General features: G+C 46.9%; 1 protein-coding gene across 2 annotated transcripts in view; it reads right to left on the bottom strand.

Moving 5' to 3' along the window:
* The window catches only part of KCTD7 (potassium channel tetramerization domain containing 7), a 54,050-nt gene that overhangs the window by 20,743 nt on the left and 15,839 nt on the right, over positions 1-17,468 (bottom strand). For both annotated transcript variants that reach the window (XM_063957156.1, XM_063957157.1), the window contains exon 2: positions 15,974-16,143. In XM_063957156.1, coding sequence (XP_063813226.1) covers positions 15,974-16,143 — 170 coding nt within the window. The remainder of the gene's footprint in view (positions 1-15,973; positions 16,144-17,468) is intronic.

Genomic DNA, 17,468 nt, shown 5'->3' with positions numbered 1-17,468 from the left:
TAATAATGTGTGTCATATGTGTAAGGGGCATTACTGTGTGGTATTATCTGCATAAAGGCATTAATAATGTGTGGCATTATGTGTATATGGTGCTCTACTATGTGGCATTGCTTATAGAAAGGGCACTACTGTGTCGTCTAATGTGAATAAAGAGCAATAGGGTGTGGTGTAATGTGAATAAGGAGCAATTCAGTGTGATGTATTGTGAATAAGGGGCTCTACTGTGAGGAGTAACGTTTATAAGGTAAAGTGATACTACTGTGGGATGTAATATGAATTATAGACACTATCGCATGATCAAATGTGAATAAAGTTGCAGTACTGTGTGGCGTAATTGGAATTGGGGCTACTATTGTGTGGCCATGCCCCTTGCCAGCAAAAACACACCCCTTTTTGGGCTGTGCGCCAAATGTGCGAACTGTTCCTATTTAAAATATAGAGGGTACAAATACCAAAATAAGGACTGCTATGGGTGAGGGGTGATGGTGCTGGGAAAGAAGTTCAAGGTCAGAGGCGGAACCAGCGGTGGTGCTAGGGGGCACCAGACAAAATCTTGCCTAGGGCATCATATTGGTTAGGGCCGGCTCTGATATCATTGGAGGTCTGCAGTACCTCCTCATACAACCTTTTAAACCGTTAACCAAATTTGCACATTAATCATACCTAAACCATTCAAAAAGGGATTGGATCACATTCCCTTATTTGATTTATTAGGTGTTTATGTATTATATGCCCCTCAAGAGAGGTAATATATCTGTGCTTGGCTGATATCAAATTATGGCCCTCATTCCGAGTTGTTCGCTCGCAAGCTGCTTTTAGCAGCTTTGCACACGCTAAGCCGCCGCCTACTGGGAGTGAATCTTAGCTTATCAAAATTGCGAACGAAAGATTAGCAGAATTGCGAATAGACACTTCTTAGCAGTTTCTGAGTAGCTCCACACTTACTCGGCATCTGCGATCAGTTCAGTGCTTGTCGTTCCTGGTTTGACGTCACAAACACACCCAGCGTTCGCCCAGACACTCCTCCGTTTCTCCAGCCACTCCCGCGTTTTCCCCAGAAACGGTTGCGTTTTTTCGCACACACCCATAAAACGGCCAGTTTCCGCCCAGAAACACCCACTTCCTGTCAATCACATTACGATCACCAGAACGAAGAGAAAACCTTGTAATGCAGTGAGTAAAATACCTAACTGCATAGCAAATTTACTTGGCGCAGTCGCACTGCGGGCATTGCGCATGCGCATTAGCGACTAATCGCTCCGTTGCGAGAAAAAAATAACGAGCGAACAACTCGGAATGACCCCCTATATCTGTAATGAGCTCATACCAATATTACATTTCACATCCCTCATATCTATATAGATTATGGGGCAGTTCAAGAGCTGTTACATAGATGCAATGACAGCATAGAGTGAAATGCGCATAGGGGAATAGCCGTGTGCCGCTAGAAAAGAATGAAATGTGATTAGTTAGAAATAATATTCCATTGTGTTACCTGCCAACCGTAGTTCATGTTAATGTTACACTTATGCACGTTTAGACATTAGTTAGTGCAGTGCGGTGCTGTAATATACGGCAGCCCGCAATACAAACAGCACTATTTTTCTGACATATGTCCGTGGCGTCCAGCAATAGAGATTAGGATCATACCAGCCGTGTACTAAATCATGGGATACCAAATACGAGTACTGTCAGTATAGAGGAACATATAATTGTTCAACGTTATTATTATACTCGTGTAACAGCTCTTGAATTGCCCTACAATTTATATAGACATGAGGGATGTGGAATTTAATAATAGTAGGAGCATATTACAGATATAATTTGACATCAGCCAAGCACAGATATATTACCTCTCTTGAGGGGCATATAATACATAAACACCTAATAAATCAAATAAGGGAATGTGATCCAATCCCTTTTTGAATGGTTTAGGTATGATTAATGTGCAAATTTGGTTAACGGTTTAAAAGGTTGTATGAGGAGGTACTGCAGACCCAGGGCCGTAACTACGTGTGTGCCAGGTGGGCCTGGCACACAGCGCAGTTGCCCTGAGGGCGCAACGGCCAGCGGCATGTAATGAGTCAAATTGACTCATTACATGCCGCCTCTGGAGAGGAGAGAGTAGCGCCGGGCCAGTGTTCACCAATACGTGCTATAACGAGTAATTGTAATTGCCGATGGGGACTCAGAAATAAAAACCCGCTGGGTCCCTCAGGACGCGCTCTGACCAATCAGCAGCGCTGTCCTGTGCCGTCAATCAGTTCTGCTCTCCAACTGCAGAGGAAGGGGAGGAGACCATGGAGCATGTGATCTCCCTCCCTTCTCTTCCCTCTCCCTCCGCACGGGACCCGGCCGGATTTACTTGGGGGCTGTGGCGCCAGCCGTCTATACTTATACAGGGACTGCGCTGGTCATAACATAAACTGAGGTAACCCCCGACTCCTCGGGCACATGTCTTCTGGCGCGCTGCCGTTGCCGTGACAGCGTCCTAGCAGCCGCCGGGAGAGGAAGGAGCCCGGTCCTCATGGTGTAACTGCTCTCCCGGGCCTGGCGGATTACCTGATCAGCGGGGGCACCTGCTGTGTAGTAGATGATCGTCTTTCAGCGCAGCAGCTCATCTGGGCCGGAGATGAACTCACTAGCAAGTAAGTGACCCTGAGCCCTCTGCTCAATGAGGGGACGCTCCTGTCTGTCTGCTAAGACTGTTCCACTAGGGGGTGTGAGGGGACCAAAAGTCCCAGCATGACATGTGAGGGGACCAAAAGTCCCAGCATGACGTGCTAGGGGGTGTGAGGGAACCAAAAGTCCCAGCATGATGTCCCAACAGGGGTGATTGGACCATAAGTCCCATCACAACGTACCATGGGACCATAAGTCCCAGCATTATATGCAGGCCTCGTGATGATACAATAAATGTCAGCCTCTGGAACTTTTAGGTTCAGATGTGAAGTCATTGGTTGTCTACTAATGGGTATATGCCAATCTTCTCCCAATATAAGCCGTGTAACTCCATTATCAACTGTAATTCTGTCTTCTGTAGTGGGGTCAGGTGAAAGGGCTAGAAATAAAGGAAAACTTTTTTTTGCTTAATCTCTTATCAGCGTATTCCTACATGTGTATGTGTATAAGTGCTCTACCTGGTGTAGTGGCGCTAGTGTGCAGCGTAATTTGAATAATGGAGACTACTGTGCACCGTAGTATGAATTGATATTATTTTGTGGCCACTCCCCTTCCCCATGAAGCCACGCCCCTATATATTTTTCGCGCGCCTACGGCGAGCACTGCTCCTATCTTGCATATGGGTGGGGGGCACCAATGCCGTTTCTTGCACACAGCGCTAAAATGCCTAGTTACGGCACTGTGCAGACCTCCAATGATATGGTGGTAGAGTTACAACACAGCAAGACATTCTGTTTAATAAAGTAACAATTGTATCGGTTACAACATTCTGCTGTGTATTAAATGATATTTAATGTATCACCTAGAAGCAACTGTTATTTTTGGCAGGACAGAAACACAGAAGTAATGCCCATGTTGGGAACTCTTGTCCCTACTAAACAATTGGAATAAGGTTGTTGCAGGTTTATGAAGAATTATATTTATTAATTAGGGATTGTTATACCTATTATAAAGAATATACATATATATCCCAATTATATTCTTCTGAGGAATACAGCAGTGGAATACGATCTGTACATAAAATACTAATTAATAATAGGCGGCACACGGCTTAGTTTTTAATTTTCTTTATTATTTGGCACCAGGACAAAACAAATCCTCTTCTTTTTTCTGTTTTGTCCATTTTTCTGATCCACGTCTATACTATCTTTTATAAATTTTATATTTCACTGTTTACGGCCCAATTAAGGGTCTTAATACTTCATATGGGAAACTAATAAAGTTGACACATTCCATATGGGTATTGGTAGGTACTAAGAATTAAGTGTTAATACATATATATAAAAAAAAAGTATAAAGACACAGATTCAATATCAGGAATTCTTGTTGGTCCTAGGAGTGAGTGCACCCAGAGAAACTGATCCCTTTCCTTCACCCTTTCTGTACATGTTTTAGGATCAGTGGGTAGCACCAGTCTATAATTTTATATCTGTATCGTATACAGTTATTGAGAGACGATATTCCTATAAATATTATTTATTATCAAATTAAGCTGGTGCGGGATTTCTTTGTTTTTTCAAGACACTGAGCTCCTAAGGGTGATGATCGTTAGCTGCCTGAGGCGACCGTTCACTCCTGCAGCATACCGCCACCCCGTAACAGAGCCAGAAGAAAGAAGAGTGGTGAATCTGATGCCGGAGTCCCAGTAAGCGGGTCCCCGGCGAGAATGGCGGCACAAGGGTGGGAGCGCAGCTCTGACAGGCTGCGCTCTTGAAGGCTCAGTGGCACACTGTGTACGGTGCTGTGAGGGGCGTCCTGGGCCAGCGTGATACCCTACACTGGTCAAACATAGCTTTCAAGGTCTAACCCACTGTTTGCTGCAAAAATTACCTCAGGCCAGTATAATCTCTAAGTGCGGGAAGACGCGCCATTACAGGGGGCAGAGCTTCTCCTCAGAGCGGATCCAGCACTAACCAGCTCCATTTTCTCCCTGCAGACACAGTTGACAGGGAACGCTGTCCTCCACATAACTACACTGAGGTAAAAGGTGTTATAAACAAGGGGGGAGTGATATTATGTACTAGCTACCCTGTTAAGGTTACGCTAGTCAGCGGGTTTTTTATCTTTATAAAAGCCTATAAGGATGCGCCGTGTCTGGCTTCTTGTGCTCTGTGACTCTCTGAAGATATTCTGGGGGGGTGGGGGGGAAACTGTGTTGACATTTTCCTGTGTATGTGTAATCCACTTTACCATGTTTAAGGGACTTTGGGGGTCATTCCGAGTTGATCGTAGCTGTGCTAAATTTGGTGGTCAAACTGTTGGCATTGGCATCTGCTCGACGGGTGTCAAAATTGGGGGCATTGTCCTGCAAGAGCCCCTACTTAGTTTTCCATGAAGAGGGAGCTGAGCTCAGAACGTGTCAGCAATTTCTTCCAAAGGTTGTGTCGGTTTTTCACATCACCAACCTAGTGTGGTGCCAGTGGCTACTGACTCCTCAATTACCTCACAGTCCTTGGATGTTGTGAGGGATTTGAAAGTTTCTGTGAAGAGGACTTTTCATCACAGGTAGTCGGACGCTCTGTTTGTCCTTTATGATCTCAACACGGTTGGGTGTCCTGCTTCTAAGCAGACATATGCTCGCTGGATCGGGTTTACTATCCAGCATGCTTATTCTATGGCAGGCCTGCCGTGTCCAAGATCTGTTAAGGCCCACTCTACTCGTACAGTGGGGTGTCTCGGCTTTACAGCTTTGCCAACCAGCTGCTTGGTCGGAGTCGAACGCGTTTGCTGAAGTTCTACAAGTTCGATACTTTGGCATCTGAGGACCTAAAGTTTGGTCACTTCGTTCTGCAGGATCCTCAGCACTCTTCCTCCCATACTGGGAGCTTCGGTACATCCCCATGGTACTAAACGGAACCCCAGCATCCTCTAGGACATAAGAGAAAATAGGATTTTAATTACCTACCGGTAAATCCTTTTCTCGTAGTCCGTAGAGGATGCTGGGCACCCGCCCAGTGCTTTGTTTTCCTGCGTTGCTACTTAGTTAAGTATTGGTTCAGCTGCTTCTGTTCCTCTTTCATGCATGGTTAGCATGGTTTCTTCAGGTTACATGCTGATTGGCATGGTTGATTCCTGTTTCATGCTAGATAACATGTTTTCTTCGTGTTGCATGATGGTTGGCATCATTTCTTCAAGTTTCATCCTGGTTGGCATGATTTCTTCATGATGCCTGCTGGTTAGCATGGTTTCTTCATGTTACCTGCTGGTTGACATGGTTTCTTCATGTTTCATGAGGTTTTGCATGATTTCTTCATGGTGCATGCTGGTTAGCATGGTTTCTCCATGTTGCATGCTGGTAAACATGTTTTTTTTCGATTCGGTGTGAGCTGGTGTGAATCTCACCACTATCTGTATTTCCTTCTCTCAAAGTATGTCCGTCTCCTCGGTCACAGTTTCTAGACTGAGTCTGGTAGGAGGGGCATAGAGGGAGGAGCCAGCCCACACTGTTAAACTCTTAAAGTGCCAGTGGCTCCCAAAGGACCCATCTATATCCCATAGTACTAAATGGTACCCCAGCATCCTCTATGGACTACGAGGAAAGGATTTACCGGTAGGTAATTAAAATCCTATTTTTAGCAGAAATTTTGTTCCTTACTGAATAAGATTCTTTGTTTCTCTTTCATTTTTTAAATGCTTATGGGATTTATTCAGGTTTGTTAGCAAACCAAAAAAGTTAGCAAAACCATGTTAAGGGCCCTACATACTTGCTGATGTGTGCACAATCTCGTTCAGTAATGAACGAGAAATTGTTCATATCTTTCAGTGTGTAGGTAGCAGCGATGAACGATGTGCGGCCCCGCGGTCGTTCATCGTTGGTGCCGGCTCGTTTATGCCTGCAAACCAATATGGACAATCTTGTCTGCATATTAGCATACAGGGCTATGAGCGGGTGACGTCAGGAAGTGAAGAAACTTCACTCCCCCCGTCAGCCCCCGCCGCCAGGTCGTCCGTCACCTCGGTGGCAAATGTGTAGGGGGCATTAGATTTAGGGGGATATATTGCTTCTGTGTTAAATACTGTCTGCTTAATTTCTACACTGCAGTTTGATTTTAGTATGAACACATCCCACCCAGATCTAACTCTGCATATGTTAAATTTTTCTCGAGTTTTCTGCATACTCATATATCACAGCCACATGGAATAGTCCGATAATCTGCTGTGGACCATTTTAATAGATTAAATGCAATTTAAAAAAAAATTTTTAATTGATATATCCCATCCATATTGAGGCCACCCAATCACTTAACACATTTGACATTCCAAATTGCAACACTTTTAATCACGGTGATTAGAGTATGGTCTGAGAGGCAACAGGGATGCAAAAATAAGATTTTACTCACCGGTAAATCTATTTCTCGTAGTCCGTAGTGGATGCTGGGAACTCCGTAAGGACCATGGGGAATAGCGGCTCCGCAGGAGACTGGGCACAACTAAGAAAGATTTAGGACTACCTGGTGTGCACTGGCTCCTCCCTCTATGCCCCTCCTCCAGACCTCAGTTAGGAAACTGTGCCCGGAAGAGCTGACACAATAAGGAGGATTTGAAATCCCGGGTAAGACTCATACCAGCCACACCAATCAGACCGTACAACTCGTGATACAATACCCAGTTAACAGTATGAAAAACAACTGAGCCTCACGAACAGAAGGCTCATAACAATAACCCTTTAGTTAGGCAATAACTATATACAAGTATTGCAGACAATCCGCACTTGGGATGGGCGCCCAGCATCCACTACGGACTACGAGAAATAGATTTACCGGTGAGTAAAATCTTATTTTCTCTGACGTCCTAGTGGATGCTGGGAACTCCGTAAGGACCATGGGGATTATACCAAAGCTCCCAAACGGGTAGGAGAGTGCGGATGACTCTGCAGCACCGAATGAGCAAACTCAAGGTCCTCCTCAGCCATGGTATCAAACTTGTAGAATCTTGCAAAAGTGTTTGAACCCGACCAAGTAGCAGCTCGGCAAAATTGTAAAGCCGAGATCCCTCGGGCAGCCGCCCAAGAAGAGCCCACTTTCCTCGTGGAATGGGCTTTTACCGATTTAGGATGCGGCAGTCGAGCCACAGAATGTGCAAGTTGAATCGTGCTACAGATCCAGCGAGCAATAGTCTGCTTAGAAGCAGGAGCACCCAGCTTGTTGGGTGCATACAGGATAAACAGCGAGTCAGTTTTCCTGACTCCAGCCGTCCTGGAAACATATATTTTCAGGGCCCTGACTACGTCCAGTAACTTGGAGTCCTCCAAGTCCCGAGTAGCCGCAGGCACCACAATAGGTTGGTTCACATGAAACGCTGATACCACCTTAGGAAGGAATTGGGAACGAGTCCTCAATTCCGCCCTATCCGTATGAAAAATCAGATAAGGGCTTTTACATGACAAAGCCGCCAATTCTGATACACGCCTGGCCGACGCCAGGGCCAACAGCATGACCACTTTCCACGTGAGGTATTTTAGCTCCACGGTCTTAAGTGGCTCAAACCAATGCGACTTTAGGAAATCCAACACCACGTTGAGATCCCACGGTGCCACTGGAGGCACAAACGGGGGCTGAATATGCAGCACTCCTTTAACAAAAGTCTGAACTTCAGGCAGTGAAGCCAGTTCTTTTTGGAAGAAAATGGACAGAGCCGAAATCTGGACCTTAATCGAGCCCAATTTTAGGCCCATAGTCACTCCTGACTGCAGGAAGTGCAGAAAACGACCCAGTTGAAATTCCTCCATTGGGGCCTTCCTGGCCTCACACCACGCAACATATTTCCGCCATATGCGGTGATTATGGTTTGCGGTCACCTCTTTCCTAGCTTTAATCAGTGTAGGAATAACTTCCTCCGGAATGCTTTTTTCTTTTAGGATCCGGTGTTCAACCGCCATGCCGTCAAACGCAGTCGCGGTAAGTCTTGGAACAGACAGGGCCCCTGCAGCAGCAGGTCCTGTCTGAGCGGCAGAGGCCATGGGTCCTCTGATAACATCTCTTGAAGTTCCGTGTACCAGGCTCTTCTTGGCCAATCCGGAACCACTAGTATAGTTCTTACTCCTCTTCTTCGTATTATTCTCAGTACCTTGGGTATGAGAGGTAGAGGAGGGAACACATAAACCGACTGGTACACCCACGGTGTCACTAGAGCGTCCACAGCTATCGCCTGAGGGTCCCTTGTCCTGGCGCAATATCTTTTCAACTTTTTGTTGAGGCGGGACGCCATCATGTTCACCTGTGGTCTTTCCCAACGGTTTACCAGCATTTTGAAGACTTCTGGATGAAGTCCCCACTCTCCCGGTTGGAGGTCGTGTCTGCTGAGGAAGTCTGCTTCCCAGTTGTCCACTCCCGGAATGAACACTGCTGACAGTGCTAACACGGGATTTTCCGCCCATCGGAGAATCCTTGTGGCTTCTGCCATCGCCATCCTGCTTCTTGTGCCGCCCTGTCGGTTTACATGGGCGACCACCGTGATGTTGTCTGACTGGATCAGCACCGGCTGGTGTTGAAGCAGGGGTCTTGCCTGACTTAGGGCATTGTAAATGGCCCTTAGTTCCAGAATGTTTATGTGTAGGGAAGTCTCCTGACTTGACCATTGTCCTTGGAAGTTTCTTCCCTGCGTGACTGCCCCCCAACCTCGAAGGCTGGCATCCGTGGTCACCACGACCCAGTCCTGTATGCCGAATCTGCGGCCCTCTAGAAGATGAGCACTCTGTAGCCACCACAGCAGCGACACCCTGGCCCTTGGAGACAGGGTTATCAGCCGATGCATTTGAAGATGCGATCCGGACCACTTGTCCAACAGATCCCACTGAAAGATCCTTGCATGGAACCTTCCGAATGGAAATGCTTCGTAAGAAGCCACCATTTTTCCCAGGACTCGCGTGCAGTGGTGCACCGACACCTGTTTTGGTTTTAGGAGGTCTCTGACTAGAGATGACAACTCCTTGGCCTTCTCCTCCGGGAGAAACACTTTTTTCTGTTCTGTGTCGAGAACCATCCCCAGGAACAGTAGACGCGTTGTAGGAACCAGCTGCGACTTCGGAATGTTCAGGATCCAGCCGTGCTGTTGTAGCACTGCCCGAGCCAGTGCTACTCCGATCAACAACTGTTCCCTGGACCTCGCCTTTATAAGGAGATCGTCCAAGTACGGGATAATTATAACTCCCTTTTTTCAAAGGAGTATCATCATCTCTGCCATTACCTTGGTAAATACCCTCGGTGCCGTGGACAGACCAAACGGCAACGTCTGGAATTGGTAATGACAGTCCTGTACCACAAACCTGAGGTACTCCTGGTGAGGGGGGTAAATGGGGACATGCAGGTAAGCATCCTTGATGTCCAGTGATACCATGTAATCCCTTTCGTCCAGGCTTGCAATAACCGCCATGAGCGATTCCATTTTGAACTTGAACCTTCGTATATAAGTGTTCAAGAATTTCAAATTTAGGATGGGTCTCACCGAACCGTCCGGTTTCGGTATCACAAACATTGTGGAATAGTAACCCCGTCCTTGTTGAAGGAGGGGTACCCTGACTATCACCTGCTGCGAATACAGCTTGTGAATTGCCTCCAGCACTGCCTCCCTGTCCGAGGGAGCTGTCGGCAAGGCAGATTTGAGGAAACGGCGAGGGGGAGACGTCTCGAACTCCAGCTTGTACCCCTGAGATACTACCTGTAGAATCCAGGGATCCACCCGTGAGCGAGCCCACTGGTCGCTGAAGTACTTGAGACGGGCCCCCACCGTACCTGACTCCGCCTGTGGAGCCCCAGCGTCATGCAGTGGACTTAGAGGAAGCGGGGGAGGACTTTTGTTCCTGGGAACTGGCTGTATGCTGCAGCTTTTTCCCTCTACCTCTGCCTCTGGGCAGAAAGGACGCGCCTTTAACCCGCTTGCCTTTCTGGGACCGAAAGGACTGTACCTGATAATACAGTGCTTTCTTCGGCTGTGAGGGAACATGGGATAAAAATGTTGATTTCCCAGCTGTAGCTGTGGAAACGAGGTCCGAGAGACCATCCCCAAACAACTCCTCACCCTTGTAAGGCAAAACTTCCATGTGCCTTTTAGAATCAGCATCACCTGTCCACTGCCGAGTCCACAATCCTCTCCTGGCAGAAATGGACATTGCGTTTATTTTAGATGCCAGCCGGCAAATATCCCTCTGTGCATCTCTCATGTATAAGACTGCGTCTTTAATATGCTCTATGGTTAGCAATATAGTGTCCCTGTCCAAGGTATCAATGTTATCTGACAGGGAATCTGACCACGCAGCTGCAGCACTGCACATCCATGCTGAAGCAATAGCTGGTCTCAGTATAATACCTGAGTGTGTATATACAGACTTCAGGATAGCCTCCTGCTTTCTATCAGCAGGCTCCTTTAGGGCGGCCGTGTCCGGAGACGGTAGTGCCACCTTTTTTGACAGACGTGTGAGCGCTTTATCCACCCTAGGGGATGTCTCCCAACGTGACCTATCCTCTGGCGGGAAAGGGTACGCCATTAGTAACCTTTTAGAAATTACCAGTTTCTTATCGGGGGAAACCCACGCTTCTTCACACACTTCATTTAATTCATCAGATGGGGGAAAAACCACTGGAAGCTTTTTCTCCCCAAACATAATACCCTTTTTTGTGGTACCTGGGGTAATGTCTGAAATGTGCAACACATTTTTCATTGCCGTAATCATGTAACGGGTGGCTCTATTGGAATGTACACTAGTCTCATCGTCGTCGACACTGGAGTCAGTATCCGTGTCGACATCTGTGTCTGCCATCTGCGGTAGTGGGCGTTTTAGGGCCCCTGATGGCTTTTGAGACGCCTGGGCAGGCACGGGCAGAGAAGCCGGCTGTCCCACATCTGCTATGTTGTCAAACCTTTTATGTAAGGAGTTGACACTGTCGCGTAATTGCTTCCACATGTCCATCCACTCAGGTGTCGACCCCGCAGGGGGTGACATCACATTTATCGGCATCTGCTCCGCCTCCACATAAGCCTCCTCATCAAACATGTCGACACAGCCGTACCGACACACCGCACACACACAGGGAATGCTCTGACTGAGGACAGGACCCCACAAAGTCCTTTGGGGAGACAGAGAGAGAGTATGCCAGCACACACCAGAGCGCTATATATACAGGGATTCACACTACCCACAGTGATTTTTCCCCTATAGCTGCTGATATTACACAGATTGCGCCTAAATTTAGTGGCCCCCCCCTCTCTTTTTTACCCTATGTAGTCTGGAAACTGCAGGGGAGAGCCTGGGGAGCGTCCTTCCAGCGGAGCTGTGAGGGAAAATGGCGCCAGTGTGCTGAGGGAGATAGCCCCGCCCCTTTTCCGGCGGACTTCTCCCGCTTTTTTATATGTATATCTGGGAGGGGATTTTACACATATATAGTCTTAATGACTATATTATGTGTTTATTTTGCCAGCAAGGTACTATTATTGCAGCCCAGGGCGCCCCCCCCCCCCAGCGCCCTGCACCCATCAGTGACCGGAGTGTGTGGTGTGCATGGGGAGCAATGGCGCACAGCTGCAGTGCTGTGCGCTACCTTGATGAAGACCGAAGTCTTCTGCCGCCGATTTCCAGGAACGTCTTCTTGCTTCTGGCTCTGTAAGGGGGACGGCGGCGCGGCTCCGGGACCGGACGACCGAGGCTGGGCCTGTGTTCGATCCCTCTGGAGCTAATGGTGTCCAGTAGCCTAGAAGCCCAAGCTAGCTGCAAGCAGGTAGGTTCGCTTCTCTCCCCTTAGTCCCTCGTAGCAGTGAGTCTGTTGCCAGCAGATCTCACTGAAAATAAAAAACCTAAATTATACTTTCTTTTCTAGGAGCTCAGGAGAGCCCCTAGTGTGCATCCAGCTCGGCCGGGCACAAAATTCTAACTGAGGTCTGGAGGAGGGGCATAGAGGGAGGAGCCAGTGCACACCAGGTAGTCCTAAATCTTTCTTAGTTGTGCCCAGTCTCCTGCGGAGCCGCTATTCCCCATGGTCCTTACGGAGTTCCCAGCATCCACTAGGACGTCAGAGAAAGTTAAACCCCGTACACACGGTGCGATTTGTCCTTATATATAGTCAAAATTGCGATGCACGCGTATGTACGCACCATTACTACTAAAGCCCGTTCCCTCTCCCTAGTCTGTCTTATCTCTGTCCCTCTCCGTTTCTCATTTCTGTTCCTCCTACCTCCTGTCTCACTCATCTCTTCCCTTCTCCTGTTAGCCCCTCTTTCTTATCCCAGTCCCCTCTCCCCATCAATCCCCCTCCCACACACACACACAATCTACCCAATTGCCTCTCTCTCATCTCTGAGATGGGAGTGCTGGCTCCAGGCACCATGACTCCAAGGGGGTGTAGTATGGTATGGAGGCGGCCGGGCTCCCGGCGACCAGCATACCGGCGCCAGGAGCCCGACCGCCGGCATACCGACAGCGTGGCGAACGCAAATGAGCCCCTTGCGGGCTCGCTGCGCGCCACGCTATTTTATTCTCCCTCCAGGGGGGTCGTGGACCCCCATGAGGGAGAAAAAGTGTCGGTATGTCGGCTGTCGGAATTCCGGCGCCGGTATACTATGCGCTGGGATCCCGACAGTCGGCATACTGAAGACCACCCCTCCGAGGGGCTATGTCAGTGTGTCACAGCCAGTGAGAGGTGTTAGGGGAGACCTGCATCCATCGTCACAGCCAGTGAGAGGTGTTAGAGGAGGCCTGCATCCATTCAACTTTCACTGCTCAGTTCTTCAGTCCTTCAGTGTGGGAAGGGGTCACTCCACCTCGTCCTGAGCAGCTACTGAGAGCTACAACTGCAACAAACATGATGAGGCATGAGAGTGTAAGTTAGGCCATGTAGAAGACTTTGCATGTTTTGTTTGTATTGAGCGTATATGTCATAACTGCAGATCATAGCTACTCTCCCATAACGTATGGGAGACTCCAGAATTTTCGGTGATTCCCTCAGATTTCAGGAAGAGTAAGGATGCATACACACTACAATGATCCAGGATTGTGTCTGAGAGCACGGCCGACGGGATGAGATGTCGGTCGGCCGTACACACTCAACGATATTGCGCACGATTGTGTACTATATCGTTCATGGCCACATTCAGCTGTATGCTGTCGGTCGCTAGGTTGTCCCATCGGCTGTGCAGCACAGCAGATGGGGCAACCCTAATGTCAACCGTTGGGAGTGCATGGTAGTGTGTACACACTACCCAATATGTTGGCCTGAACCAATGGATTGGACAACATATATTCAAGTGTGCCTAATTCCTAGTGAAATGGGCTGTACAGGAAGCAAGATGGCCTATGAGGTGTAAATATCACACTCTTTAATGAGCGTAATATTGCTGGGTCCTAATGAACCGCCAGCCCTGCCCCCATTAGCGATCAGTTGCAACTCCTTTCTGGGCTTCTCCAGGAGGGGCAGTAACAAATATTGGCAAATATGACGTAGATGGGCAATGTATGTGTGTGCCTTCCCTCGGATAGTCAATTTAACTTTCAACATCACCAGACGTTCAAATGCCTACTGTACAGGCTCCAGAGATTACAAACATCTGCAAGTCCTGACAGGTCTGTTTATTACTGTCATTATGTAACAATTACACTGGCCTGAGAGAATTACATACAAACGAAACACTTTAGAAGAAACAATTTAAAAACAAAACACAAAATTTGTTCTTTGAAGCAACAAGAAAGATTGTAAGCATTATATTAGTATTCTAGTGTCTGAACATACTTACTGTATATATGTATACACATTGTTGTGCAAAAGTATTCAACCCCCCAAAAGTCATCAGAATTGTCTGGATTACAAATAACACTTGCACAGACTGTTCTAGATAGTATTTTTATTGTGAAACAGTAAGCTTTTAAAGTACATTTTCAGATGCATAATGTATTATTCGTCTGCAGATTTTTTTTAAAAAAAGCAAAATGCTTTTTCTATCAACATTCAACCACTGTACTGGGAAAGCTCCAAGTCTACACAAATGACCACATATTGCCATAACAATTGGCTAGAATTTTTATTACAGAAAATCTGTTGACCTTTTAGAGAGGGTGAATACTTTCACAAGCCACTGCATACAGTTGTGTCCTGTTCTGTCTTTGCAGCATTCACATAAGTGCAAGGTATCATGGGGGGTAATTCTAAGTTGATCGCAGCAGGACATTTTTTAGCAGTTGGGCAAAACCATGTGCACTGCAGGGGGGGGCAGATATAACATTTGCAGAGAGAGTTAGATTTGGGTGGGGTGTATTCAAACTGAAATCTAAATTGCAGTGCAAAAATAAAGCAGCCAGTATTTACCCTGCACAGAAACAAAATAACCCACCCAAATCTAACTCTCTCTGCAAATGTTATATCTGCCTCCCCTGCAGTGCACATGGTTTTGCCCAATTGCTAACAAACTTGCTGCTGCGATCAACTCAGAATTACCCCCCATGTGACTTACAAAGAGCATGCTGCTACGTTTTTGTACACATCGGCTGTGCGATAATATGCTAATGCAGGCGGCTTGACTGATCTGTTTCTTCGCACCAGGACACAACATCGGACCGTCTGCATCAGTCATCGGAGTGACCCTCAGATTACTCAGGGTGACTGGAGGATTCACGCTGCTGACACCAGTGATGCTGTGTGCAAAGACGCAGTCACTGGCTGTGGTACGCCCAGAAGACAGGGATGACATGTCCCCGTTTTCTAGGATGCTGCCTGTTGCCACCCCCAAACGACTGCATCTTGTCAATCAGAGGCTGCGGCATCCAAGGCACTGCAAGCTATCTTGCAGAACGAGATCTACACATGAGCAGTGTGGCAGCTCTCACACCATCGAAGATGTATGGAAGCCATTGGATTTCTGTCCACCTCTGAATTAGGCCCACTGTTAATAACAATATTTTATCCATGCAGCATGAAATCTGAGTTCAGGCAGTATTCCTCCAGGCTTGGATTTTGCTGTCTTAGGGTCCAATTCAGTAAGGTTTACAAATTCTGCTATGCAGCAGAATTTGCAATCCTTCCTGAATAACCCCCTAAGTTCCCTAACACACAAGCACTTACACACATGGGTTCACTTTATTCAGTAGTCAGCTAACGTACCAGTATATTTATCCAGAGAACAGCAATTTCTCCAACCTAGTTCTGGAGGTGGTGAACCTGCTTTCAGCGCAAACTCCCCTGTGTAAATTACTGCATGCACAAACTATGCAATGGCTGACAAGGGAGTAACCATAAGTGCACATTGCTGGGATGTGCAGAAGATCAGAGGAGACCACAAGTGGCACCCTGCATATTGGGCCACTTGGACTTACCCAAAGTATGTTCCATCTCTGTCAATGAAGTATCTGCCCTCGACATCTGTTGGAATGTGATGACGTCCACTAAACATGGCAGCCAACATGGTGTCCTCATATCGCTGAAGTGTTGACAGTCTGGTGGTGAAGCACATCCCTCCCACATTCAGGGGAATTACCTCAGGCAGCTGCAGAAACAAAACCAGTGCATTTCTTCAGCCAACAAAGGAATTTCGACTGGGGTTTATTTTTATGAAGATGTGCATAGTATCTAAACAGAAATAAAATAATTATGAAGCACTGGAATGGTACAGATAAACAAATATATCTATCTGCTTTACATTTCAAAGGCCTCCATACTTTCAGCTGCAGTTTTACAAAAACAAAGGGATTTTCAATTTCTGAAACATAGGCAGCCAACTGTGTGGGTACATTCAGGATTGATGATAATTATCAACTAAATCCACAATGGTGAAAACTACAAAGTTTAAAAGAAAACTTATACTTAATAACCTGTACATTTAATCCATGTCAGAGATACAGAATGTATAAATAGGAGCCCAATCTAATATTAAATATATCCCATACTTTATCCCAATGGCCTCACTGATAAAGCCTTTCAGATACTACATGGCCCTTAATGGTCTCCCATTGTCTTTGTACAGTCTTCTCCGTAAGTGCATACTGTTAGTCACTGTTGTTGTGGATGTGTGACAGTAACGGTCATTTTGTGTCTGTCAGTTTGAGTCTGTGGGGCCAATTCAATAGTTTTAATTGTGGCCACTAAATGGTGCCCGATGTAACAATCAACTCAACTAAACGGTGCCCGATGACAATCAACTCAATTGTCCTGCCGTTTGGGCGCTCAGCAGCCACGGAGGTCACATTTTTTATTGTAGCCTCCGGAGGTGCGAGAAAAAATGTGTGCAAAGCAGGACTTTAGACGGATTTAGCCATTTTAGGTGGCTAAGTCCGTTCTGTTTGGGCGCGACATGCATGTGTGCCCAAACAATAATTGAATTGTGACAATTGTTTGGGTATCTAAACAGTCCTGTACAGACAGGAAAACAATTTTGGGCATCTAAAGCAGTTTAGACTCCCAAAACAATTTAATCCCCCCCCCACCCCCCCGTGTGTGTGTCAGTCTCTTTGTGTGTCAGTCTCTGTGAGCTTGTGCATCAGTTTGTCACTGTGAAGTGAACCAGAAAGCATATGTGAGTTTTGTATTACAAGGGTGATTTTCTGTGTGATGCAGGGTACATTTACATACATTCAAGTACGTGAACTGAGTCTATTGGGCCCTACACGCTGGCAGATAATACTGAAAGATATGAACGATCTCATTCATTAATGAACGAGATACCATTCATATCTTTCAGTGTGGAGGCTCCAGCGATGAATGATGCGCGGCCCCGTCGCTTGTGCAAGCAGGCCAATATGGATGACCTCATCCATATTTGCCTGCACTGCTATAGAGCCAGGTGACGGGGGGAATGAATAAACTTCTCTCCCC

Source organism: Pseudophryne corroboree, chromosome 2, assembly GCF_028390025.1.
Source record: "Pseudophryne corroboree isolate aPseCor3 chromosome 2, aPseCor3.hap2, whole genome shotgun sequence".
Taxonomy (NCBI): Eukaryota; Metazoa; Chordata; class Amphibia; order Anura; family Myobatrachidae; genus Pseudophryne; species Pseudophryne corroboree.
Note: the sequence above shows the minus strand (reverse complement) of the source record. Positions and strands in the feature narration are given on the sequence as shown.